This window comes from Rattus norvegicus, chromosome 13 (assembly GCF_021556685.1).
Source record: "Rattus norvegicus strain SHRSP/BbbUtx chromosome 13, alternate assembly SHRSP_T2T, whole genome shotgun sequence".
Lineage (NCBI taxonomy): Eukaryota > Metazoa > Chordata > Mammalia > Rodentia > Muridae > Rattus > Rattus norvegicus.
Window position 1 is genome coordinate 47489538 of NC_141546.1, and position 25042 is coordinate 47514579.

The window sequence follows — 25042 nt, forward strand, 5'->3', positions numbered from 1 at the left end:
GTAAATGAAAGGATTGTTAAAACAATATCAAGGCAATATGCAGCAAAATGATCAAATGAACTAAAAACAATTCCTGTTCAGCCCCATAGTTCACCATCTGGTCAACCCTGAGAGAGCCAGACACAACCACTGGTCTCCATGAAACCTGTCCCCACTGCACCGTCAGGGAGGAGGCTGTGGAGTGTGGCTCTCCGGCCACGCAGTCCCCAGAGTGAATGGACAGCTGCCCTTGCTCACCACAATCGAGGTAGACTCTGAAGGCACAGCTTCAAGAGAGCTGAGTGAAGCTCGGACCTCTGAAGGGTTCTGGAGGTGGGACGTGTGTGGTAAGGAGTCCTGGTACAGTCTACACGAGGGAGGCTACTGACAGCTCTGCCCAGCCTGCTTCGCATCTCTCCACCCCTCAGGCAGGAAAAGGAGATTTAAGTCCTTTATGAGGTGATCCTGAGGCCCCAGGCACTGACAGCCACTTGCAGTTCTCCTTGTAGTGTGGGGAAAGAAGAATCTGCTTCCCAGCTACAATTGTAACCCGCTCCCCTGCCCCCACCACAAACTGGTTCCTCCTAAAACCAGGGTTTTTCAGTTCACCAAGGCCCCTTCCCTTGGATTCGAGGTCACTGCAGTCGGGCTGCTGGAGGACACCTTTGCTAGACTGGGAGAACAGGAGGCCTTAGCCATCCTTTGGGTAGCTTCGCTTTCTTGTCTGAGGTCCACAGGCAATGGCTAGAAAGGAGCTGCTATTACTCCTCCCTGAATGTGTGGGGACAACGCTTCCTGCACCAATAGAGACACAGAGAGCCAGGCACCAGGGTTCAGCCTTGCCACCATTACAAACTTCACCTCAGCAAACTCAGAGAGCTGGTGAGAGAGGAGAAGTGTTCAGCAGGCAGGAAGGAGTGCTCACGCTGTGTCCTCGATGTCCCTGGCCTGGAACAAAGAAATATTTGCTTAAAATTAAATCCCCGCCACTTATAACAGCTTCCTGCTCAGAGCCCAAGCGTTTCCCAAGACTTCAAAAGTCCCACCACCAATTAATGAAGACTTGAACTTAAATTTTGAGGCTCCCCACCATCCAGGAATTTCCCCAGGGGAGGAAACTTTCCCAGGCACAGAGCGCACTGGCTCCAGGGAGGGGTGGAGGGGAGCCAGCACAGCTTTCTCCTCCAAACCCCAGGGGTCTCTTCACAGTCAGGAAGAAATAACACAATAGCAATAAAAAACAGGGAGATAAGATGAGATAAAAGGACGCAATATAAAATTATAAAGGACAAAATGGAGATAAGGAACAATCAAGATAAGTAGAACAGAGCCAGAGGAGTAGAGGACTCAAGGAAACAAGAAATAAACGAGCTTTAAAAAAAAAAATCATACAAAAAATTATAATCACCAGTTCCTAGGATTACAAGCTGAGGTTAGAAAAACAAAGACGTTTACGATGTCCAAACAGCCACAGCAGGGGAGTGAGCTCAGCAGTCAGGCTGTCCTCTCCTGTCCCCCCACTCCCACAGAGTCAGGACTTGAACCCTGGGCCAACTCTGAGTCCCTCCCCAGACTTCGGACCATGGCTGTCTTTAACGTAGTATCTAATCCGTCCCTCTCTGCCAGAATTTTCCAAAACAAACATCACTGAGAAGCAGCAAAGGGGAGGTCCACAGTGCTTCCATCTCCGTTCTGAAACCCAAGAAGCCCCCAAAACTAAGCTAAACTCAAAACTCGCTTTAAAAGCTAAACGTATGTCCAAGGAGAAACTATTTACAGGGTGAATTTACCCTCGTCCTTGAAGAAATTCTAATGTGTTTGACTAAGGGCACTGTGGCAGACCTGCATAGGAAGTTTGTGTGTGTGTGTGTGTGTGTGTGTGTGTGCATGCGCGCGCGCGCGCGCGCGCGCGCGCGCGCGCGTGTGTTTAGGACTTTCTGTCCTAAACCTCGTAGCACACCCCAACCCAATGTTTCAGATAAGGACTGGTGAGTCCAACCCAAAATCCAGACAGACAAATGGACACAGTGGAATACTATACAACACTAGTTTGTAATGACTTTGCAATACTTTAAGTTGAGAGAAAGAAGCCAAAGGCCTATAACCTGTCTGAAAGCAGCTAGCTACCTTGTTTCTAGTTTTTTTTTTTTAAATTACATTGATATAAAGTTCAAAAACAGGAAGCAGGCGTTAAGCAGAGGCCAGTCCCATGATGACCTCTCCAGCCAGCTTACTAAGGCTGGACAGCTCACTAAACGCTTGCATTGACAACCCTGTCACCAACACAGGGCCACATGGCTCCCTTCCATCTCCTCTCGGCCTTTGTCTCAGCTCCTCTTTGTCTTCCCTGGTGGCTTTTGGGACAGTGGCAGTCTTGTCCTTTCACGCCTTTGTCCCAGCTCCATTTGGGGTCCCTCTCCACCCTCTTCTCCGGCCATTCACACAAGCTTTTTATCTTTCTTCACCCCCTCCTCCTTGGCTGACAGGCTGCTGTCCCACGTGGCCTGGTCTCTTCTTGTCCCTGTGTCTCCACGTCTGATCCTTGGGATCTGCTGGCTTTCGTCTTTGTTTGTCTTGTGGGGCTTTTTCTCCGTCTCTGCCTAGTCCTGCCACCACCCTCCAGGTCCTTCTCCCTCTTCTCAAAGTCCTCTGTGGGACGCTCACTTTCATCTCCCTTTGATTTGCTTGCTCTTCTTTGTAGAGAGGAATGAAAGGCTCGGCTAATTGTAGCAGTGGGTCAGTGGTGTCTGGCAGTCCTTCCAGCATCTTCCCGACCAGGGCTGAGCAAAAGGAAATGAGGCCGGTTCAGCTCCCACCACCCGGCCTGCTCCGTCTCTCTGTCTCCAAGGTCCCCCACTTGTCTCAAGGGGAAAGACTAGCCTCAACCCAGGGGTCTTCCCTTGACCCTCCACTCATTCACTCCCTACACCAGCTGGCATATCAGAAGCTGGGTGTACTGTGCCGTCCACTCAGATGTAGTCTTCGACATCATGACGTCACTGCAAGAGGACTGATTTCAGAATGGCCCTCGGAGGCCAGCGGCCAGCTCCTTTTAGAAATGACACTCAAACCAGAAACTGAAGGAGCTTAGAAGAGCTTAGAAGAATTGTTCTAGGGAGACAGAGAGAGGAGAGAAGAGAAGGCTTTTTTTTTTTTTTTTTTTTTTTTTAATCAGAGCATCCAGTTCACTTCAAAAGAGCATGACATAAAACTTGCTATGGTCAGGATGCTATGGGGGTGGATAGAGCAGCTTAGAGTTTATACTAAGGGTGGAGGAGGGGCCACCGATGGGTTCTCCGTGGGGAATGTAGGTCACGTTTGTGTCTGGGGTGGTGTGGACAAACAGGCTGGAGGGAAGGAGATGGGAGGAAGGGTTGGGAGATGCGGTCACTTCCTGTTGCTGCTGTAATCGTTCAGCGGCTTCAGACATCACAGCTGGTCTATCTACAGTTCCAGAGATTAGACACCCAAAGTCAGACTGAATAGGCTCATGCTAAGAGACGAGCGAGCCTGGCCGCTTTGCAGGTCCGTAAGAACAGTCTGTCCACGGCTTGCCCACAATGGCAGCTGAGTGAAGTTTTCACTGGGAGTCTGCCTGCCCTGTGAAGCCATGGCTCTTTCAGGAAAGTGTGTGCCTGGTCTGGACCTAGAGCCGAGTGGTAGAAGGCATGCTTAGAAAGTTCAAGGCTCTGGGTTCTATTCCCGGCAATCACACACACACACACACACACACACACACACACACACACACACACACAGAGAGAGAGAGAGAGAGAGAGAGAGAGAGAGAGAGAGAGAGAGAGAGAGGATGTTTGTACCCAAGCTGGAAGATAGATGTTCAGGGTAGCTGGGAGTAAACATGAGAATGAGGAGGGAAATCCCAGAAGCCAAACGTTCAAGGATCAGAGAGAGCAAAATGCCACACAGAAGGATGCTCAGGGGAGCAATGGAGGCAGGACGGTAGCAGGGCTATCAAATGTTGTCACACGTGGCACTTTCAAAGTAAGTCGCCAAATGTTCCTCCCTTTTAAAATGGACACATCAGGAGTCCCAAGGAATTGGAGTCAACAAGAGGGGTTGAGAGGAGACTGGGATGACTTAGCCAGGGATCAGCAAACTATGCCCAGCATAGAACACCATGCTGGGTGTGGAGGTGCACGTCTTTAATCAGCCTTCAGGAGGCAGAGGCAGGAAGATGTCTGTGAGTTCAAGGCCAGCCAGAGGTCTACAGTGAGACTCTATCACACAAAAAAGAAACCAACATGGGTGTGTGATTCTATCCCCCTGAAGTGTGGGCCGTACATAGCACAGTCATTCACCTGTAGAACAGTGCAAAGTGGAAGCGACATGGGAGGGTCTCCTCTCTGCTAGGGAAGTGGCTGTCACACCAAGAAGACACTGGACAATTCCAGTGATGTCTATGGGACTCAGCCTGCATCCAACAGATGGGGAAACCAGAATATATGTCACTGTGGAACTCCTGTCTCTCAGAAATATCCAAGGTACCTGTTGTCACAGACCACTGAAATTTGGTATACGGTTACATGCTAGGAGACAGCCAACAAATTAGGGCACGCGCTTTAAAGAGCTCAGAATCCTCTTTGAGTTTTTACCCATTGTTACCTTTTGTCTGTGTCCTGTTGGATTGTTTCCAAGTTGAACTCTGTTTTTGCAGGAGTCCCTGGCCAGGACATAAGCGACTGTGTGTAACCCTCAAGTCATTTGCTCTTCTTTTAGGCACTACTGTGGGGGGAGGGGAATGGTGTCAGCCCTCAGAGGACAGCAGTGCTGGCCACTGAACTAGGAATTTGGGAGGGCCTCTTTATTTCCTTTTGTTTTTGTTTCTTTGTTTTTGTTTTTTGTTGTTGTTGTTGTTGTTGTTGTTGTTTTTTCTTTCCTAGACAGGGTTTCTCTGGCCACTATGGAACTCACTCTGTAGACCAGGCTGCCCTAAAACTTAGAGAGATCCACCTGCCTCTGCCTCTGGAGTGCTGGAATTAAAGGTGTAAACTAGACACCCGGCTTCTTTCTCTTTTAAAAGACACCAAGTGACAAGTGCTCTCTCTGAACTCTGCTTGGTAAAACAGCGATTTCCACTCTTTGTCATCTGACAGAGTAGCTCTTAGGAGGGATGTACCCCCGGAATCTGATTTCCGTTTCCATCTCTTACCCATAAGGCATTCAGGGTCACGAAATACAATCTCTCAGAGCCAGCTGTGGGGTGCCAGGCAAACTCTCCACCCTGCTCTGCATTTTGACATGGGTCAGACAGTTAGGTAAGGGGTGGCAGGCCAACTGTTGTAGGCATCCAATATATAGCAACTCCTCTTTTGGTTTAAATGGCCTTGTTACTTATCATCCTCAGGGAAGAAGAAAAAGAGTCACTTGAATAGCTTTCTGTGTCCCTCATTTACGACAGGAAGCCTGTCTGGAAGCCACTCTTGGAAGCAGGCTGGGCTTTGATGCTGGGGCAGCATCTGTGTCTCTAGTTGGCTTAGCCTGACATCACTGATCTTTTCAGCCTATTGTTGCTTCAGATGTAAACACCATTACTCTTATCCTTACTGCCTTCTTTAGAGTTTTATTGCTGTGAAAAGACTCCAACTTAAGGCAAACTCACAGGAAATTAGGGCTGGCTTACAGTTTTAGAGGTTCAGTCCATTATCATCATGGTGGGAAGCATGGCAGTGTGCAGGCAGACATAGTGCTGGAGAAGGGGCTGAGAGTTCTACATCTTGGTCCACAGGCAGCAGAAGAGGACTGCTCTGCACTGAGTTGAGTTTGAGCCCCAGGAGACCTCAAAGCCCACCTACACAGTAACACACCTACTCCAACAAGGCCACACTTACTCCAATAGGCCACACCCACCCCAATGAGGCCACACCCATTCAGCAAAGCCACACCCACCCCAATGAGGCCACACCTGCTCCAACAAGGCCACGCCTCCTAACAGTGCTACTCCCTATGGGCCCAAGCATTCAAACACATGAATCTACGGGGTCAAACCTATTCAAACCAGCACACTTACCTCTTAGTTTCTTTTTCTTTTGTTTAGACAATACCTCCCTGAAACTCACTGAGATCTGCTTGTCTCTTCCTCCTGAGGGCTGAAATAGAAGGTGTGCGTCACCACTTCCACCAGCCTCTGTTGTTTCATGACCCATGGCTGCTTCCTAGTTTCTTACACTCTACTCCCTGCTATTATTTATGGTCTTATGAATTATGTGATTCTTTTAACTACTTGCTCCAACTTGAGCTGACCCGAGGAAGTCTAGTTGTTTTTAGTACAGCACCGCACCCAGAACAGTGCGTCCCTATTTAATTCTTTCGTTTTTGCTTACATTTTTTTTTGTCGTTCTCTGTCAATTATGCTTCTTATTTTTCCTTCTTTTGACTTTATGGTTGCCCTCTTTTAAGGTCACCTTAGTAAGGTTTTGTCTTTCTACTGATTTCAAATTTTTAATTCAATTTAATGTTACTCTGCTTCATATTTGCGGTGCTGGGAGTCAAGTACAGGGTGTTGTTCAAGTTAGGTACTTAGCTATTTTGGAGCTGAGGACCGAACCCAGGGCCTTGCGCTTCCTAGGTAAGCGCTCTACCACTGAGCTAAATCCCCAGCCCCTCGACCTCTGTTTTAACCAACCCCATACACACTAACGATGGAACCCAGGTCCCCTCCATGTGCTGGGTAACTGCTCCACCACTGCAATGTACCCCAGCCCTTCTAACTACAACTCTAACATGTGATAGCACATCCAGCACTCGGGAGGGGAGGATGGGGGGACAGGTGTGGGCTGGAGGACAACCTGACCTATATAGCAAGTTCCAAGTTAGCCAGGCCACGCCTGCACATGCATACACATGTACACACACAGACCTGTACATGCACACCACATACACACCCACCCACACACACACACCTTACACACACACGCACACAAACACAGATTTACCATGCAACTTTTCTAAGTAGACCCCGCACACAAATATAGACCCTCCAAAACACACGCCCCTTGAGCCGAAGAGGCCGGAGTTCTGTCCCCTGTCTGTTTCGCTCTCTGCCTTCTCATGTTCCAAATGAGGCAATACACTAATCCAGCATCCTTTGTTCTAATGGTTCCCACTTATTGGTAGTTGATTCTGTCTAGATCTCTCTGTCTCTAGGATGTCAGCATGTGGCTCCCAAATCTTGGTCTTTCCCCACTATATCAACCCCTCAAGGGCTAGAAGGATCTAACAAACAGGCCGCACTGTTAGAGCCTCAATGGAAGTGGCGGATCCTGATATTCTTTCTCTGATGTCCTCCACAGGTCTTGGTCATGGGCGACACTGGCACCGGTGTCCTGCTGTGGAAACAGCTCTAGTGTTGTAGCAGTTTCTGACCCATGGATTCAGCTCTTTATGTTGGGCGGGCTTCGCTATGTCCACTCTTCTGGGACATTACTGCTTCCTAGTCTTTAAAAAAATTTTTTTATTTTAAACTCTAGTTAGGTTTGTGTGTGTGTGTGTGTGTGTGTGTGTGTGTAGATTTGTGCACGTCAGCCTTAAGGAAGTCAGAAGAGGGCATCACGTCCCCTGGAGGTGCAGTTACAGGTAGACGTTAGCTGTCTGATGTGAGTAGAGGAACCAAACTCAGTTCCTCTGCAAGAACAGCAGTTGCTCCTAACCACTGAGCCATCTCTTCAGGGCCTGGACTTTGTGAGGAAGGTTGCCAGAACTCTCACAGATTCCTGCTGGTTGGTGTATGTCTTAGACACTGTTCTACTGCTGTGAAGAGACACCATGACCAAGGCAACTCTTACAAAAGAAAGCATTTCATTGGGAAGGGGGGTGCTTACATTTTGAGAGGATTACTCCATTAGCATCATGGCAGGTCAGGTGTGGGCTTTTGAAGACCTCAAAGCTCACCCCACCCCCTGAGCAACACACTTCTTCCAACAAGGCCATACCTCCTTAATCCTTCTAATTCTACCTAATTCTAATCATCAACCCCCTGGTGACTAAGTATGAGTGAAGGAACCTGTGTGGTCACTCTCATTCAAACCACCACAACTAACTAACCACCAGGAGAACCAGCTTCCTTTAAAGGGCACCACATTCCCTTTTCAGTTAAAAAAAAAAACCAACACAAAACCCTTGAACATGGTTGATATGAGCCCTACAGAGTCTTCTCCCCCTGACTGGGTAATGAACCTGCAGATAGGATGGGTGGAAATCCCACAAGTAAGTTATCAGACAAAAGCGAAGTGACTCTTGCATACACTGTCCAGGATGGAACCTAGGGCCTCACATTGGCTATTCCTGAGCTGCGTTCCAGGTCAAGAGCGACAGGAAAGCAACTCTACCAATACACCAGGGGCCTGCAAAGGGACCTTCCCCATGTAGGCCTTTGAAGAAAGACCAATGAGCGGACATTTTTATTTCCATCTGTTGAAACCAAGAGTGAGATTCCTGATCATAGAAATTGTGGGGGTTGGGGATTTGGCTCAGTGGTAGAGTGCTTGCCTAGCAAGCACAAGGCCCTGGGTTCGGTCCCCAGCTCCGGAAAAAAAACAAAACAAAACAAAACCCTGCCCGAAATTGTGGATGACAACTTTGTGTCGTGTAAGCCACTAAACTTGTGGTATCTTGTCACACAATTGTAAGGGCCAGTTGGATATAGGACCACATTCTGATAACTGTTTGGAGTTGGGATGGACTGTGCCAGCATGGCGCGGTTTCTCCTGAGAAAGCACAGTTGCACTCGGGCCCACACCTCAGGAGGACGAGATTGGTAAGACGCTCCATTTGCAGCAGGACCCTCAATGTGAGCATGGTTAACGTTAATAAATAAACAATGACTACAGCTTTGAGTGTTTTGCTAGTACCTTTGGGAAGAAGGAAAGAGAATCCAAACTTAGGGTCAGAATCACATCGTCCCCAAAGAAGCAAAACAATATCACGAATGCCACGTGGTCTTGCTAGAAGGGTTGGGGTGGGGGATGTGGTTTCAACTCCAGGACCATAAAGCCTTCTTGTGAAGTGACTTGAACCCTCCTCTCATTGAGAGGTGACTTCTGTGTCCTCTTCAACTAGGCAGACTTGTGACAGAGGTAATGCTGCGAGGGTTCTGAGCTACCCTGAATCAGAGGCTACACATACTCATGAGTCATTCTATCCTAATAAGCGCACAGACTTTTTTGAGGTCACTGTGCATTGAACAACCCCCGATAAGTAGGGGGATCACTTGGTGAAGTTCTGTGGCCAGGGATGGCAGTGCTGGGTGCTGAGGGCTGAGAGCTGAGCCACCATGGCTGACCTCAAACAAGGGGCTGGAGGGATGCTCAGTGGTAGAGGGCACTTGTACAAGGCATGAGGACTTAAGTCCCAGCACCCACATAAAAGCTGGGGTGACCCCATGCACATCTGTAACTCCAGTACTGGAGATGAGGGTGGGGCGTGAGGAGGATCCCTGCCTGCCAGCCCAGTTTAAAAATATAAGTTCCATCCAGCTTCAAGGAGAGACCCTGCCTCAAAGTACCAAAGCATAAAGAGAAGACACCTGACTCCTTCTAGGTCCCACGTACACACTTGTCACACGTGTGCATGCAAACACACACACATACTAGGAAAGAAGGGAAGAAAGAAGGAAGGAAGTAAGTTGGATGCTAATCTGGGTTGCATGAGACCCTACATCAGGGAGAGGCAGAGGTATTTGAGAATGAAAAGGACATTATTAATAATCACTATGGACGAATAGGCACACACTCAGACTGCACCTACTGCCTGCCCAGTGGTCCTCAGAGCCGTGAGTCTTTTACAGCTGCACTCACCTGGCCCAACCCATCTCTCTGCATCTGCTTTGGGCATTTGAGCATGGCAGGTGTGGCTGTTTCTGGGACCCAGCACTGGTGCGTGGCCATGCCACTCACTCTGCCACTCTTTCAACAGTGCCTTTGCCTGTCCTCTCCTTGCCTCAGGGTCCTAGCATTCCCCCTCCTTCCTCACTCCTGGTTGAATTACTGATCACATCCATGCACCTGGCTGCCCCTTGCCTGTGCTCAGTGCCTCGGGTTTCTGTGCGCCATAAGGAGGGCACCCTTTCCCTAACACCGGGCCCACTCTAGTCTCGCCCACCCAGATTTTGCACCGCAACTCCACCCTCTGTCTCTCGCTTCACTGCTTCCTCTCCTCATCTACTCAGCACACAATCTGCTGTTCTTTCTCATACCTAAAAAGGAAGAGCCTGCAGTCCCTGCCCCTGGGAAGCTGAAACCGGAAGGACGGTCATGGGTCTAAGGGCAGCCTGGGCTACAGAGCCTCTGAACTTACTTTCCCCTTTAATTACAAACCCAATTTTCTTCTTTCTTCTTCACAAAATTATCTAAGAGAATAATCTGCCTCCAGCTTTCCTCGTTTTTAGCCTATTCTCCAACCATCTCCACGAGCCTCTGTCATGAAGGTGATGAATGCTCCCTCCACGCAACTTCCGGTTTTCCTCCAGCCGCACTTGCAAAGGTAAAGTTCCCCTGGGTCTTCCTTGAGTTTTCCACTTGACTTTAGGACGTGTGCTCACCTGGTTTGACTCCTGCTGTAACTGGGGTTTTAGGGCAGTCTGAACAGCAGCTCAGCCACTTGCTCCTAATACATCAATTAAGGAGAGGACAACTGGCAGAGAGGAGAGTTGTTCAATGTGACTACTTTGGGGCTGGGGACAAAAGGTATGCATAATGAAGCCGATCTGGTTAAGGTGTTGTCTCCTCTATCGTGTCTCGTTTCTGTCCTATAAGATGGTCCTTAAAAGGCATGAGAGGACGAGGTGGTTCTTAGGATGTGGTTTCTTCTGCTCTGGGGTGGAGTTTCCACCTCTTGGATAATTACACTCTGTCCTGCAAGGTTTTGTTGCTCTTGGAATCCAAGGTGATTTAGAAAAGGCTAAAGGTAGCACTTACCTCTAAGTCTTCAGTCACAGCGAAGGAGTCAGAAAGACACAGAAAGACACAGCTGTGAGGCTTCCTTCTTGCTCTGAGTTACTGTGGGCCCAAGTGAGAAGCCGATTGTCCTAGGAAGGTAGCTTAAGTGTAAGAGTCACTCCTCTGGGAGCTCTACCCCCTCCTTGTTTACTCTTTTTCTTTTTCTTTTCCTTTTTCTTTTTCCTTTTCCAGAGCTGAGGACTGAACCCAGGGCCTTGCACCTGCTAGGCAAGCGCTCTACCACTGAGCTAAATGCCCAACCCCTCCTTGTTTATTCTTTTCTGGGTTGTTCCTTGAGATTCTGGGACTTCTCAGGGCTCAGGGCTCAGGTAGCATCTATTTTTTGTAAGTGTATTAGCTGTGCATGTGAGTGTGTGAGTGTGTGTGTGTGTGTGTGTGTGTGTGTGTGTGTGTGTGTGTGTTGTGCATGCAATGTGGTAGTCAGTGGACAGCTTTTCGGGAATCAGTTTCTTTAGCTGTGGGTTCTGAGGATCAAACTCAGGGGCTCAGGATTGCTCTGTCACAGAACCATCTTGCCAGCCTAATTATCTTCTCATTTTACATTTATACCCACTTCTAAGGTGAGTTCATCCAATTGCACATAACGTACTAAATGGATGATTCTCACATTTGTGTACCTTATCTGAGCCACTTTCTAGAATTATCCTCTTGTTTACTCAGGGGAGTGGACCTCCCTGGTAGAATAGTTTCATGAGGGCTAAAGTTATATTTAAGTTTTACTTACCGTGCTTAAGAAATTTATAAAACAAAAATGTCTCTAACCCTTATACCCCACCATTGTCCAAGGACAAATTACTTCCTGGAACCCCGGGAGCTATGGTTCATGTAAGATAAACAAGCCATGTGTTTTCACTTCTGTAAACAAGGTTGGTTGCGCCAACTGCATAGGATGTGCTCGATCACACTTAGGCAGGACGTACATACACAGAGTATTTCAGTATGTGTGCTTGCCCCCGCTGGATGAAAGCGGAAAGCACATAGCCTTGTGGGTTTCACCTCTATAAGCACCAGACCGATGTAATTGGCAGCCATTCTCTGGGAGTCTTGGGTATGGGCCTGGCCAGTGTCCATCATCTTGGCTGGTATTTAATAAAGTTTGCTTCAAAATTGGCTCAGAAAATGTGGTAGTGGTCTTATTTTCACCCGATGGGATGAACATTTTCCCAGCATGCACAAGGCCTTTGATAGTCCCCAACACACACACACACACACACACACACACAGAGTTAGCTTACACCCACACACACACACAGAGTTAGCTTACACACCCACACACACACAGAGTTAGCTTACACACACACACACACACAGAGTTAGCTTACACACCCCCACACACACAGAGTTAGCTTACACACACATACACACAGAGTTAGTTTACACACACACACATACATACACAGAGTTAGCTTACACACACACACAGTTAGCTTACACACACACACACACACACAGAGACGGGATAGGTCTGCATAGTGGTACCATTTGGATATCTCATATACATTATTTCAAACTTCACAGGTCCATGTTCTAAGTTGAGCACCTGCTGCTAACACAATCTGCAAGCCTGCACGGGTGACGAGCCTGCATGGGTGATGAGCCTGCACAGGTGATGTGCCTGCACAGGTGATGTGCCTGCAGCTGTGAAGCTTTGCGACATTTGTTACACAGCAGTAACTAATGTGGGGCTGTCTCCAAGCCTCTCCCCACACAAGCACATCGCTTCTCAGCTCTGTGTCTTCCTAAGAGGCATTGATTGCTATCTAACACAACAAGTATTTTAATGATTTACCTTGTTTTGGTCTGTCTCCCCAAAGAGAATACAAGCCCGGGGCATGGATTTTTGTCTCTTTTTCCATTCCCAGGTCCCCAAGGCTTCGAACATTTTGGTGTACAGCAGGCACTCAGAGTGTACCGGTCAGATGATCAATGACCAAATAGAGCTGATTCCAGCCTGTGTCTGAAAGCTCTCCACACGTCCATGATGGTCCCAGCCACCTACTCACAGCTCTCTAAGCATTATTTTCACTTTAAAATCTGTGTGGTCAGTTCAGCTGCAACTCAATACATGCACTTAAAAATAAATTATCAGACTGGAGAGATGGCTCAATGGTTAAGAGCACTGACTGCTCTTCCAGAGGTCCCGAGTTCAGTTCCCAGCAACCACATGGTGGCTCCCAACCATCTGTATTAGTTGATGCCCTCTTCTAGTTTGTCTGAAGACAGCTACAGTGTACTCATATACATTAAATAAATAAACCTTTAAAAAACGACCGAGTTGGGGTTGGGGATTTAGCTCAGTGGTAGAGCGCTTGCCTAACAAGCGCAAGGCCCTGGGTTCGGTCCCCAGCTCCGAAAAAAAGAAAAAAAAAAACAAAACAAAACACAAAACGATCAAGTTACAAAAACAAACAAACAAACAAAAAACCCAAATAAAAACTCTAAGGCTTGCAAAGAAAGTGGAGATACAACTCTCAAAGATATTGTTGGTAGGCTGGGCGTAACATAAAGCACGCCTGTGCCCTCCACCTTCTGGGGGCCGAGACAGGAAGATGATGAATTTAAGGCCAGTCTGGGTTACATACAACAAGGCTCTGTTTCAAGAAACAGGAAGGAAGGAGAAAGGGAAAAGAGGAAAGAGAGGAGGAAGGGAAGAAGGCAGGAAGGAAGTGTGCTGGTATGTTTTCTGTTGCTGAGATAAATACCATGACCAAAAGCAAGTTGGAGAGGGAAGGGTTTACTTCATCTCGTCTGTCCCGCCTTTGATGCATGCCTCCAGCACAGGAGTTCTGGATTTAGATGCCTCCTGTGATTCACGAATGGGTGGTCAGGCTCACTGGCATCCTCCTCACTGCATGGCTAGGCTGGGGCTGGGTGTGGTTTTCTCCCTCCACTTAGAGCTCTCCCTGCAAAATCAAACAGAAGCCAAAAACCAATCCGCATCCCAGCCAGAGGCTTTTCTAATGAATGAACCTAGTTGAAACAAATTCATGTGTCTAGAGGACCCTTGCAGCAGGCCTGCCGCCATTTCCCAAGACTGCTCATCTCTTCATCCCCCACCCCACCCCCACCCTCACCCCCAACCCCACCCCTACTCCCAACCCCCAACCCCCAGAGCTGAGGACCGAACTAGCGTCTTCTGCTTGCTAGGCAAGCGTTCTACATTGAGCTAACTCCCCAACCCCAGCTCTTCATTCTTGCCAGGCCTGGTTTCCATCGTCTCCTTTATCACTGATATCGACCTTATCATCTCTGGACATTCCAGGCTTCCTTCCTTTATTTTTTTAAAGATAGATTTTATCTTTTAGAGCTCTTTTAGATTTATGGGAAAGTTGAATGGAAAGTACAGAGTTCCCACATATACTCCGCTCCCATTGTCAGTGTCTGCATCAGAGCAGTTACACATGTTGCAAATATAGCCACATATGTTGCAAATATATAGTTACATGTGTTGCCTCTGTGTCTGTGTGTGTGTGTGTGTGTATGCATTTATGATAACAATTAAACTTCCTTTTTGTCTTTTCATGGGTTGACAGCTCATTCTTTTTAGGGCTGAGTAATATTTCACCAACTGTACGAACCACAGCTTACCATTCATCTACTGAGAATAGCTCGGTTGCTTCCAAATTTTCGCAACTACCAGTGAAGTGGTTACAAGAATGCACCTGTGGGCTTTAGTGTGACATTTGTTTTAGGGTGAATGCTCTTGGAGTAAATAATACTAAAGAGACAGTTGCTGGACCATATGGTAAGAGTGTGCTTACCATAGAAACAGCCAGAGAGTTGGGCAGTGATGACACACGCTTTTAATCCCAGCCACTTGGGAAGCAGAGGCAGGCAAATCTCTGAGTTTTGTAGGCTAGCCTGATCTACAGATCAAAAGTTCTGGGATAGCTGGGGTTATACAGAGAAGCCCTTTCTTGAAAACCTGCAAAGGAAAGAAAGAGAAAGATCCAGACTGTCTTCCAAAGCTGCTGTGGTATTCCGTATTCTCGCCGGCAGCGAGTGAGCGCTCTGTTGCTCCACTCACTCACCAGCATCTGGTTTTGTCAGTGTTCTGGATTGTAACCATTCCATCAGGTGTGAGGATGGATTGTCACTTACATTTCACTGTCACCTTAAGTTATCGGACTTGAACCGGATCTCATCCACATTTACTCATGACTATGTCTGTCTCTCTAGCTAGCTCTCAGCTCCCTGGTGTCAGGTAACTCAGGGAGTCTCTTCTAGCATGTGCGCTCGTGCTTGAGCACACACATGTATGTGCTTATGTGTGTGTGTGTTCGTGTGAATATGCGTACATACATGTGTATTCGTCTGTGAGCTCGACTGTATGTGTGTGCATGCGTGCATGTGCCTGTGTATGCCTGTGTTTGCAAATGCACATGTGACAGTGGGTATGTTTGTCAAAGCATCTGTATGGAGGTCACAGGACAACTCACGATAGTAGGCTCTCTCCTTCCACTGTGGGTTGGGGGGATGAGACTCAGGTCATCAGGGTTGGCTGTGAGCACCTTTACATGGCCAGCATGTGTGGAGGTCAAAGGACAACTTCCAAGGTAGGTTCTTTCTTTCACCTTGTTACTGAGACCAGATCTCTTTGTTTCTGCCCCTGTGCCACCTACACAAGGCCATCTGGCTCAGGAACTTCAGGAAGGGATGGGTGGTGGGGTTCTCAAGTCTCTGCCTTCTATCTCACAGTCACAGCTCTGGTATTATAGATGGACACTATTATGCCTGATTTTTTTTTTTTTTTTTTGTGGATTTGGGGATAGAACTCAGATCATCAGACTTGTGCAATAGTGTTCTTATCCACTGAGCCATATTTTGCCAGTATATTATTAATTCTGAAATAAGAGTATGGGACTAGCTCCCTGGTAGAGTGCTTACCTGAAGGCCTGGGTTCTTTGTTTTTGTTTTGTTTTATTTTGAGGCAGGGTTTCTCTGAGAATCCCTGGCTGTTCTGGAGCTAGCTATGTAGACCAGGCTGGCCTCAACTCCGCTCTGCCCATCTCTGCCTCCTGAGCACTGGGATGAAAGGCGTGTGCCACCACCTCATAGCTATGCTTGGGTTCTATCCCTAATGCTTGAGAGAAAAAGGAAAGAAAAAGCTCTCAAACTTCTAGTTATGTATGATGAGTGTATTTCTCATGCTCAACAACAGAAACAAAACCTACTTTCCACCATCTATGCTGCAGAAGGCTTTCTTTTAGTTTACTCTCCCATCAACTGGAACCAAAATTCACATAATGCACCCTTTGGAATTCATTCAGTGAGCCCTCACCCCACAGTAGAAGATGGCATGAGAAGTTGGGATTTTGGAGGCAGGATGGGGTCCTGAGAATGGCACACTCTGAGAGGATCGGCACCCTTACAAGAGGCTCCAGAGAAGCCCTTATTCCTTCCTCCATACAAACTTAGAGCAGAAAGACGGCCATCTGAGAGCCAAGAAACGAGCCTCGCCAAAGGCTGGACCTGCTGGTTCTTTGACCAGGACCTGCCCGACTGCAGTGGAGCGGGAGACAGATGTGTAGTATAAAAGCCAGCTTCCTGTTTGGCACAGCAGCCTGAGAGGACCCACTAAGCCCCTGCGAGCCAGTTTGTCCCAGCATCCTCTGGTAGGCTCCCGTTCCTCCTCCCAGACCTTCCCTTCTGGCACATACCTTCCACCCTGTTGAGCTCCTGTGGAACTCTGAGCACAGCTCTTTGAAAGCTGCTGCTGTGCCCCGTGTGCGCTCCGGAGATCATTGGCTAAGGGTCCTTCGCTCACACCAGATGGGCTCCTCTGGACACTGGGCCTGCAGGAGGGGTGCTGGAACGCACCTGGTTCTTGGGGCTCCTGACCTTCCCGGTAGCTGTGATAAGTGGACAGGAACCTGTTGAGCACATTTGCAGCAGAAGCTGCCTCAGTCTACAAAGTGCTGAAAACCAGCAAGGGAAGGAAGTTTCCCCAAACTCACCTCTGCTGCTGACCACTTTTCCAGAATGAATTGTGATTGGGTGCAGATGGTTGATTCCGAACCTTAATTTCCCCTCGGTTTCTCCTCCTTTCCTATAGAGAGTGATGGAAGGAGTCAGGTGCTCACTTCCACTTTGGCTGGCCATAGGCTTATAGGCTGCCAGCCCGACCACCTCCATCCGGTAGAGGTTTGACCTCAGACAGCAGATAGTGCTGTCCCTTTACTGGAGGGAAATGACTTCCTGGACAGAGGAATGCAGCCACACAAACATTCTGCAGCAGTTCATAAATCTGGATGGGCTGAGCACACAGGAATCACAGTCTTTACAAGACATGAAAAGATTTAACACATTAAGAGGGAAAATAACCGCACAAGAATGTGTGTTAATAAGTAGACATTAAAATCAGCAAAGGCTTCTGTTTGTATTTAATTAATGTGGAGACTTTTTTGTTTTGTTTTGTTTGATGGTTTGCTGGGTGCTGTTTGGTGGCATTGGGGGAGCAAACCCGTGGCTTTGTGAAACCCAGGCGAACACTCACCAAGAGAGCTATGCCCCTGCCACCACCTCCCAACCTTACCTCTTTAACTCATTTGCACAGTTTTATGCGTATGGGTGTTTTGCCTGCATCTGTCTGTGCACCATGTGCATGCAGTGACCTCAGAGGACAGAAAAGGGCATTGGAGCCCCTGGAACTGAAGTTGCAGATGGTTGTGGGCCACTGTGTGGGTGCTAGAACTTGTCTTTTGGAAGAGCAGCCAGTGTCTTAACCACTGAGCCATCTCGCTGGCTCTCTAAGGAGTCTTCATGGCTGCTTCCTAGTCCTGCCTGGAACTCAGTTTGAATTTGATGTGCACAGCGGTACCCCATAGGTTATTTTGCTCTTGTTTTGTTTGTGCCAAGGATATCAGAGGTCAGAAGAGGCCTCCTTTGGAAGTTAATGGGGCTCCATGTGTCCTCTGCAGTTCCACACAGGGCCCCTCTCCATCACTACAGATTATATTAGTGTGCTGGAGCCACAAAACCAACTGAAGTGACTCAGAAATCTATAAACTGAAGTCTATTTTCTCCCACTTCGAAAGATTAAAAGTCCCAGACCAAGGTTTCTGGTCAAGACGCTCATCTTGGCTTCTAATCAGCCCTTCACTGTGTCCTCAAACGGCAGGAAGGAAAGACTGAACTCCCTGGTCCTCTCCTTATCAGGCTGTCAATCCTGAGGAGCCCATACTTGTAACCTCATTTAATCTTAAGTACTTCCTTGCTCCAAATACAGTCACACTGGGGGGTTATATGGGAGGGAGTGTGACTCGGTCTACAGCACCCTGTCCTGGTCACATCCTCATTGCACACCAAGTACATTTATTTCATCCAACAGCCCCCAAAGTGGGGCCCCATTTAAGCTGAGCCCTGAGTCCAAAGGCTCATGTCAGTCAGAGGCAGGGAGAGTGAAGTGTAAGCATACAACTGTTGCTGTGAATCCACTCCCAAGGAGGAAAGTTTTACTCAGCCTGTTTTCAGTCTTGGCTCAACTGACCTCATGCGTTTTGGAGCCACATGGGGCAGGAGCATGTGGCAGAACTTCCTTACCTCAGAATGTCCAGAATGAGGAGAGAGGGGGAGAATGGAAGGCAGAAGAGAAAGAGATGGGGTACGTGAGTGTCAAGTGAGCAATATCCCATAATCCTTTTCTTTTTTTTTTTTCTTTTTTTCAGAGCTGGGGATCGAACCCAGGGCCTTGCGATTGCTAGGTAAGTGCTCTACCACTGAGCTAAATCCCCAACCCCCCATAATCGTTTTCAATTGCACCTCACAACCACCACCACCACCAAGATGCTGCTACTCCCACAAGTACCATGGGCCAGGGGCCAAAGCCCTTGGTAGTGGTAGGGAGCTGGGAAGAAAAGGGTGGGGTAAGTGGGTAGGTTGGAATTAAAAAAGCCAGAGGAAAAATCACCCTTTATCTATGAATAGAAGTCAGAGATGTATATGAGTCATTCTCATTCCTCAAAAGAAAAACGTAAAATAAAGCAAAGACCCAAATCGTACCAGGGTATATTCTCTGCTGGATGGTATGGTTCATGGGTAATTCTCTGGTTTGATGCTGCCTTTCAGACTGGACAGCAGTGGGGTTGGGGATTTAGCTCAGTGGTAGAGCGCTTGCCTAGCATGTGCAAGGCCCTGAGTTCGGTCCCCAGCTCCGAAAAAAAGAAAAAACAAACAAAAAAAAAAAAAAAAAAAAGAAAAAAACAGACTGGACAGCAGTCTCCTCCACGGCTCTGCCAGGTACGACTGCACTCTAGGAACACTATGGGGTAACATCTCACTGCTAAGGGATCACTTAAAGCTTTACACCAAGTCTATCTTGAAACTGGAGGGCTAGTGTCACCCTTGCCATCGTGAAGGTAGTTCTGATGACCTCCTCTTTAATCTTTTCCTTTTTGTCATTTATTCATTTTTATGTGTACTCGTGTTTCGCTTGAATTTAAGTTTGTACCACATCTGAGGAGCGCCTGTGGAGGCCCTTGGAGTTGGATCCCCTAGGACTGGCATTTTTAACAACTGTGAGCTTGCCGTGTGGGTGCCGGGAATCTAACCTGGGTCTTCTGGAAGAACAGTCCCTGTTCTTAATAACTGAACTGTTTCTCCAGCTCCCCCCCCCCTTTTTTTTCTCCTTAAGATTAGACTTGTAGCTCAGGCTGGCCTTGAATTCACCACATAGTTGAGGTTAACCTCAGACTCCTAGTCTTTCTGTCCCTATCTCCTGAGCGCTACAATTACAGGCGTATGCCACCATGACTACCATGACTTGTTTATGCAAACTCTCTTTTCATTACACTAAATAGCCCAGGCTGGTTTTGAACTCATGATCCTCCTGCCTCTGCTCCTAAACTAGAATTTAAACCTGTGCCACTGTTCCCAGCTTTTTGAATCTTCCCTTTGTCTGAAGAACACCTTTAATCCCAGCACTTGGGAGACAGAGACAGGCAGATCTTTGAGGCCAGCCTGCTCTACACAGTGAATTCCAGGATAGCCAAGACTACAGAGTGAAACCCTGTCTCAAAAACAAAAACAAAAACAAAAACAAAAAACAGTAACAGTAACAGAAAGATAGCACATGCCTTTAATCCCATCACTCAGAAAACAGAAGCACCAGGATCTCTGTGAGTTGGAGGAAAGAAAAGAAAATACACATTCAAGTATTCATAATGTAACATACTACTTCTCTACACCAAAAACTGTAGCCAGTGGGGTGTGTGTGTGTGTGTGTGGGGTGGAGGGTATAGGTTTCCTCTGAGTGGGGGGAGGGGTGGGTGCCCAAAATCTCTGTCAGCAAGCTAGGGACCTAGAACGTCAATGGTGTAGTTCTAGTTTTAGTCTCAAGGCTGGAGAAGCAGAAGAGTCAAATCTGTGAAGTCAGGTCCAAGAGTCAAAAGTGAGAACAGAGAACCAGGGGGTTAGGCAGCAAAGGCAGATGATGAAGCTGGCAGGGTGTGGGGGGTGGGAGTCAATGGGAGTCGGTGGGAGTCGGGTGAGAGGTCCCTCCCCTTCAGTCCTTTGTTCTCTCCAAGTCCTTAGCCAGTGAGGTCCACTCCTACGGTCAACGTCATTCGATCTTGGGTTTTGTGTCTCTTATTCAACCTCTGTGTGCAAGGTGGGTGTCCATTGCCCAGCCACTCGCCCAGACCTTCCCTCAGCCTTCTAAGTCATGTGTTGATCTCTTCTAACGACGCATCCAGAATAGTGTTTGACCAAGTGCTTGGGCACTTCCTGTCCAGTCGACACATTAAAAAAATCAATCATCAGAGGCTCATACGAGGAGGTAGGTCGTAACAGAAGTTTATCTTTCCCACACCATGCTAGATGCTAGGACCAAAGTGTGTGTGTGTGTGTGTGTGTGTGTGTGTGTGTGTGTGTGTGTGTGCCAAAAAAAAAAAAAAAAGAATTGCTAGATTGTACACAGGGATTATGGGATGGGGGAATCTTGCTAACATGTAAATCCCTTCCAGGAGTGGTGGCATAAACCTATAAAAGCAGCATTCAGGGGCCTGAGGTAGAAAAATTACAAGTTTGAGTCCAGCTGGGCTTCTTGGTAAGCTCTTGTCTTAAGGGTTGGTGTGGGAGCTGCAGGTTAGGCATTTCTGAGGAGCCTCTGGGTACATGTTTCTCACAGGGAGAGGCCGGAGCTCAGGGCACAGATGCTACTACATTCAGGCTGCTGGCTAAGGTGAAGGCCTCTGGTTTCCTAACTCACAGCCGTCCAGCAACTCCATGAGCACTCACCGTTTAACACAAAGCCAGGTGCTGGCCAGCAGAGGCACAGGGGCCGTCCGCCTCAGGGCACTAACGCATTGACAAAGCTGGGCCTTCTGATGGCAGAGTTGTATGACAGCCTTTGGTTTCTTAGGTTTTATCAGTCCCTTCCCCTTTTCCTTTCTTTCTCTGGTTATCCTAGAGCTCACTCCATAGACCAGACTGGCCTTGAACTCACAGAGATCCACTTGCCTCTGCCTCCCAAATGCTGGGATTAAAGGCATAGACCACCATGCCCTGTTATCAGCTCCTTTCTAACTAGTTTGGTTGCAAGTTGTCAAAGGAAGCTAGAGACCTCACAGGAGTTGAGCCACTTAGAAGAATGGTCTCAGCATGATAAGATCGATAACAGTTAGATAATGTGGGGGCAGCACTAAAGCCCACAGTGAAGCCACACATAATGAACCCCAAGAGACTTGAGTCACTCTCTTCACTGACAGGGTAACCATGAGAAAGGGGCCCTGGGTCAGAGCTGCTAACACAGCGGCTTGGGACTTCGGCTGCCTTGAGCAAAGTCTGTCTGGTCTAGGAGGGGCCAGCACTTCCACCACCGTGCTTTTCTAAGGCTAGGGTTGGCTTTGCTGGCCCCTTAGGTTTGCCATGGTGGAGGTGGGAAGGGAAGTTGGGAGCTAGCAAGGACGGGGGTGGGGTGGGGAGGAAGCAGTGGGTGGGGATCGCCAACAGGAGGAGGCAACAGAGTGTCGGGGTGGGACCCCTTTTGGCTGAAGAGCTAATAACCGTGAGGTCAAGAATGCAAAGTAGGTCTCTTTAAGGGTTCACTACTTTGGGCAATTTGGTGACTTGAGGTGACGGCAGAGCCACCCTCTGAACAATGTACCTCACATTCTTGGTTTCCCAAGCTCTCCTTGCCTAGCCCTAACCTCAACCCTCCATTGTCTTCCACTCACGGAGGCCCTGGTCAGGCAGAGGGCAGGCGGAAGTGCTGCAAGAGACCCTCTTGGCTTGCTGCCTGGGTCTTCTCCAGCACACACACACACACACACACACACACACACACACACACACACACACACACACACAAGCGCGCCGCCCCGATGGGGCCAGCGCCTTGGGCTTGCAGTGCCTTGGAGCTGGTGGGGCTGGAACCGGGGGAGGAGGAGGGAAGGAAGGGGAGAATCAAACAGAAACCTTCTCATCTTTCTATCAGCAGCCATGCAAGGAATATTGTTCAGAATGGCACAAAAGCGGCACTGAAAATAGCTGCAGCCAGAGCGGGGCTGCCAACCACTGCCTGAGATAACGTCTACTTGGAGACACTGGTGTCTTTGTGGGGCTGTCAGTGTCCCTATTGTTCCCTGAGCCTATTGCCTGGGGAATATTGTTCCCAGCTTTTGTCTCCCTGGTTCACTTTTGTTTGCCTTTACTTACCGTTTCATTCCGCGCCCCTTTGTGCCTCCTATTCCCTCCTTTGTCTGCCCTCTCTAAGCTGCCTGGGGCTGTGGATTGGTGCCCAGGGAGACAATAGGCCCGGCCCCCTCCCAGCCTGCAACCCCACCCCAGCCCGGCTCCTTTCTGCCTCTGTCTCTCCCTCCCTAGGGCACCCGAGACGTTCCAAAGGCGAGGCCTCCGGGGAGGGTGGGGTCCAGGCAGCCCACCCCCTACTGGGAACAGAAAGAACCACTCTTGGGATATTCGGTTCCAGGGAAAGTCTGAAATGCCTGGCGGGGGCCCTCTCCCAGGATCGCCTATTTTCTTTTTCAAACAAAATAGGTTTTCAGAGCAGCGAAAGGAATAGAACTCCCCCGCGCTCTTCCTCAGCCCGCTTTCAAGCGCCCCTTTCTGGCGATCAGGGCGCTAGGTTTTCTCGTGCCAATCGCCCTGATCAAAGCCACTTGTGTTTATTTGCACATTGGAATCCTCCGGCCTCCGGTGACCCGACCCTGCAAGACGAGCCGAAGGGAAGAGGCCGGGCCCCCAGGGTCAGGGCTGGGCTGGACATTGATTTTGGAGTGGGCAAGAGCAGAATAGCCCCGGGGACGAAAGGGATTTAGAAGGCAGTGGGGGCCACCCTAAGCCTGCGGGAGGCGCGGCAGGTGTTTAGCTCCAGCTCCAGCCTCTGCGGATCAGCTAAGAGAAGAAAGGCTGCAGGATGTGCCCAAGAGTGTGGGACCCTGCGCCCGTTTGGCCCAAAGAGCCCTGACCCAACGTTTTAACAGGAGACCGGTCAGGAGTAGGGGCCAGCGCCCGCAGCCGGAGGCGGCTCCGCCCTTTCATTGTTCCAGTCCCAAGGACAAAGGGCATAGTCTCGGGAGAGTCTTTGTTTCAGGAGGTGGAAATTGGGTAGGGGATTTCCGGAAAGTCTGAATGGAAGCTAAGCTTGGCTGCCCAGAGCTGGAGGAGGAAGGGGAACAGGAAGGGGAGGGGGAAGTCTGGGGTTAGGGGAAGCTACTAGGAGGCCCAGAGGACAGCCCAGTCCTCTCAAGTCCCAGACTGCCTTTGATTCCTGCCTTGTCCTGTGCCTACCTCACATCCCCAGCCATGACTGGCAGGATTCTTAGACTCAAGCGAAAGGAAGCCGGAAGTATCCGTGCCTGCCTTGAAGGCAGGTGTCCAGTGGGATCCAGTTTGTGACCTTGGTGGGTAGCAAGATTGCCAGTCTAATTAGGGAGGGCATGGTGTCTGTACTCTACCTCGGGACTTCTGGGAGGGCCTTATACAAAAGTTTGTACATGAAACCCCAAAGCTGGAGGGCAGTGGGTAAGGATGCTGGGATCCACCAGAGGGTCCCATTAAATCCATATCCGAGCCCTTCGTCAGCTTTTACACCCGGCAACGGCACAATGGTGCATATCTAAAGTTACCCCCCCATCCCCAACCCGGCCAGGCCAGCGTGTGAAACTACTGGCATATCCCCTTTGTCCCCAGCCCACACATCAGTGAGATGGGAGTTCCTCAAGGACAGGCCCATTGTTCCCAGTGCTAGGACTTCATAGCCCAGGTAGAGTTGAGTTAACTGAAAATTAAATCACGCTTGCCAAGTCTTCGATGTCCTGGATGGCATTTCAAGATTGATATAGTCAATGATTTTGATGTTTAGTGTTTTATCCACTTTACAGCTACTGATTTGATCTCTGAAAATAGCCGCGGGCCATGAAAATCAAAGCATCCAACTAGAACAAAGTTGAGAGGCGGGAAGCAAGCAGGTAGTGGAGGCTACAGAGGAAGGGAAGTGCTGTAAGGCAATGCCTGGGGTGGGGAGTGTGGCCCAGTGGTGGAAGGCTAGTCCAGTGTGCACAAAGCTCTGGGCTTTATCCCCAGCACCACATAAAACCTGGAGGCAAACACCCATAATCCCAGCACTTGGGAGGCAGGAGCAGGAGGATTAGGAGTTAAAGATCATCTTTGGCTCCATATCAAAGCCAACCTGGGTTCCATGATACCTTGTCTGCAAGGTGTGGGGAAAGGCAATATGCTAGCTGGGCATGGTAATGGACACACACACACACACACACACACACACACACACACACACACACACACAGAGGAGAGGCTAAGGCAAGAAGATCATTGAATTCAAGACTAGCCTTGACTACATGTAGAGATCGAGGTCAGCCTGTGCTATCTAGTGAGACCTTGTCTTAATAACCGCCAAAACCAAAGCAACCCAAAATTAAAGGCAATATATTGAATTGGTTCAAGAGAACAAAGATTTTCTCCTGACAGCTACAGAGGGCCAATCCAGTGTAAGTGGAAGAGGCAGTGTGTCTTTTCCATGTGTAGAATGTGGATGTGGTTATGATGTTTGAAGCCCCAGCAGCCATTATGCGACCAGAGGAACATGGGGTAGCAAAGTCTTGTATTAA

At 48.7% G+C, this 25042-nt stretch overlaps 1 protein-coding gene across 4 annotated transcripts; it reads right to left on the reverse strand.

Annotated features, from left to right (window-relative positions):
- On the reverse strand, window positions 1–22667 carry LOC103692077 (uncharacterized). 4 transcript variants are annotated; one of them, XR_015635907.1, is made up of 6 exons: window positions 22608–22667; window positions 16910–17001; window positions 16613–16804; window positions 14714–14877; window positions 13655–13855; window positions 1–927 (listed from the first exon to the last, which is right to left on the reverse strand). XR_015635907.1 is itself a non-coding variant. In XM_087581951.1 (5 exons), exons 2-5 carry the CDS (start codon window positions 20036–20038, stop codon window positions 13798–13800), a joined length of 354 nt encoding a protein of 117 aa, XP_087438077.1. In that variant the 5' UTR covers window positions 20039–20066; window positions 22608–22653; the 3' UTR covers window positions 12430–13797. The 4 variants fall into 4 exon arrangements, 1 of the variants encoding a protein (XP_087438077.1); XM_087581951.1 differs by lacking the exons at window positions 1–927; window positions 14714–14877 and adding an exon at window positions 20027–20066 and having other exon boundaries at window positions 12430–13855; window positions 22608–22653; XR_015635905.1 differs by lacking the exon at window positions 1–927 and having other exon boundaries at window positions 13400–13855.
- Between the last annotated feature and the right edge of the window lie 2375 nt (window positions 22668–25042).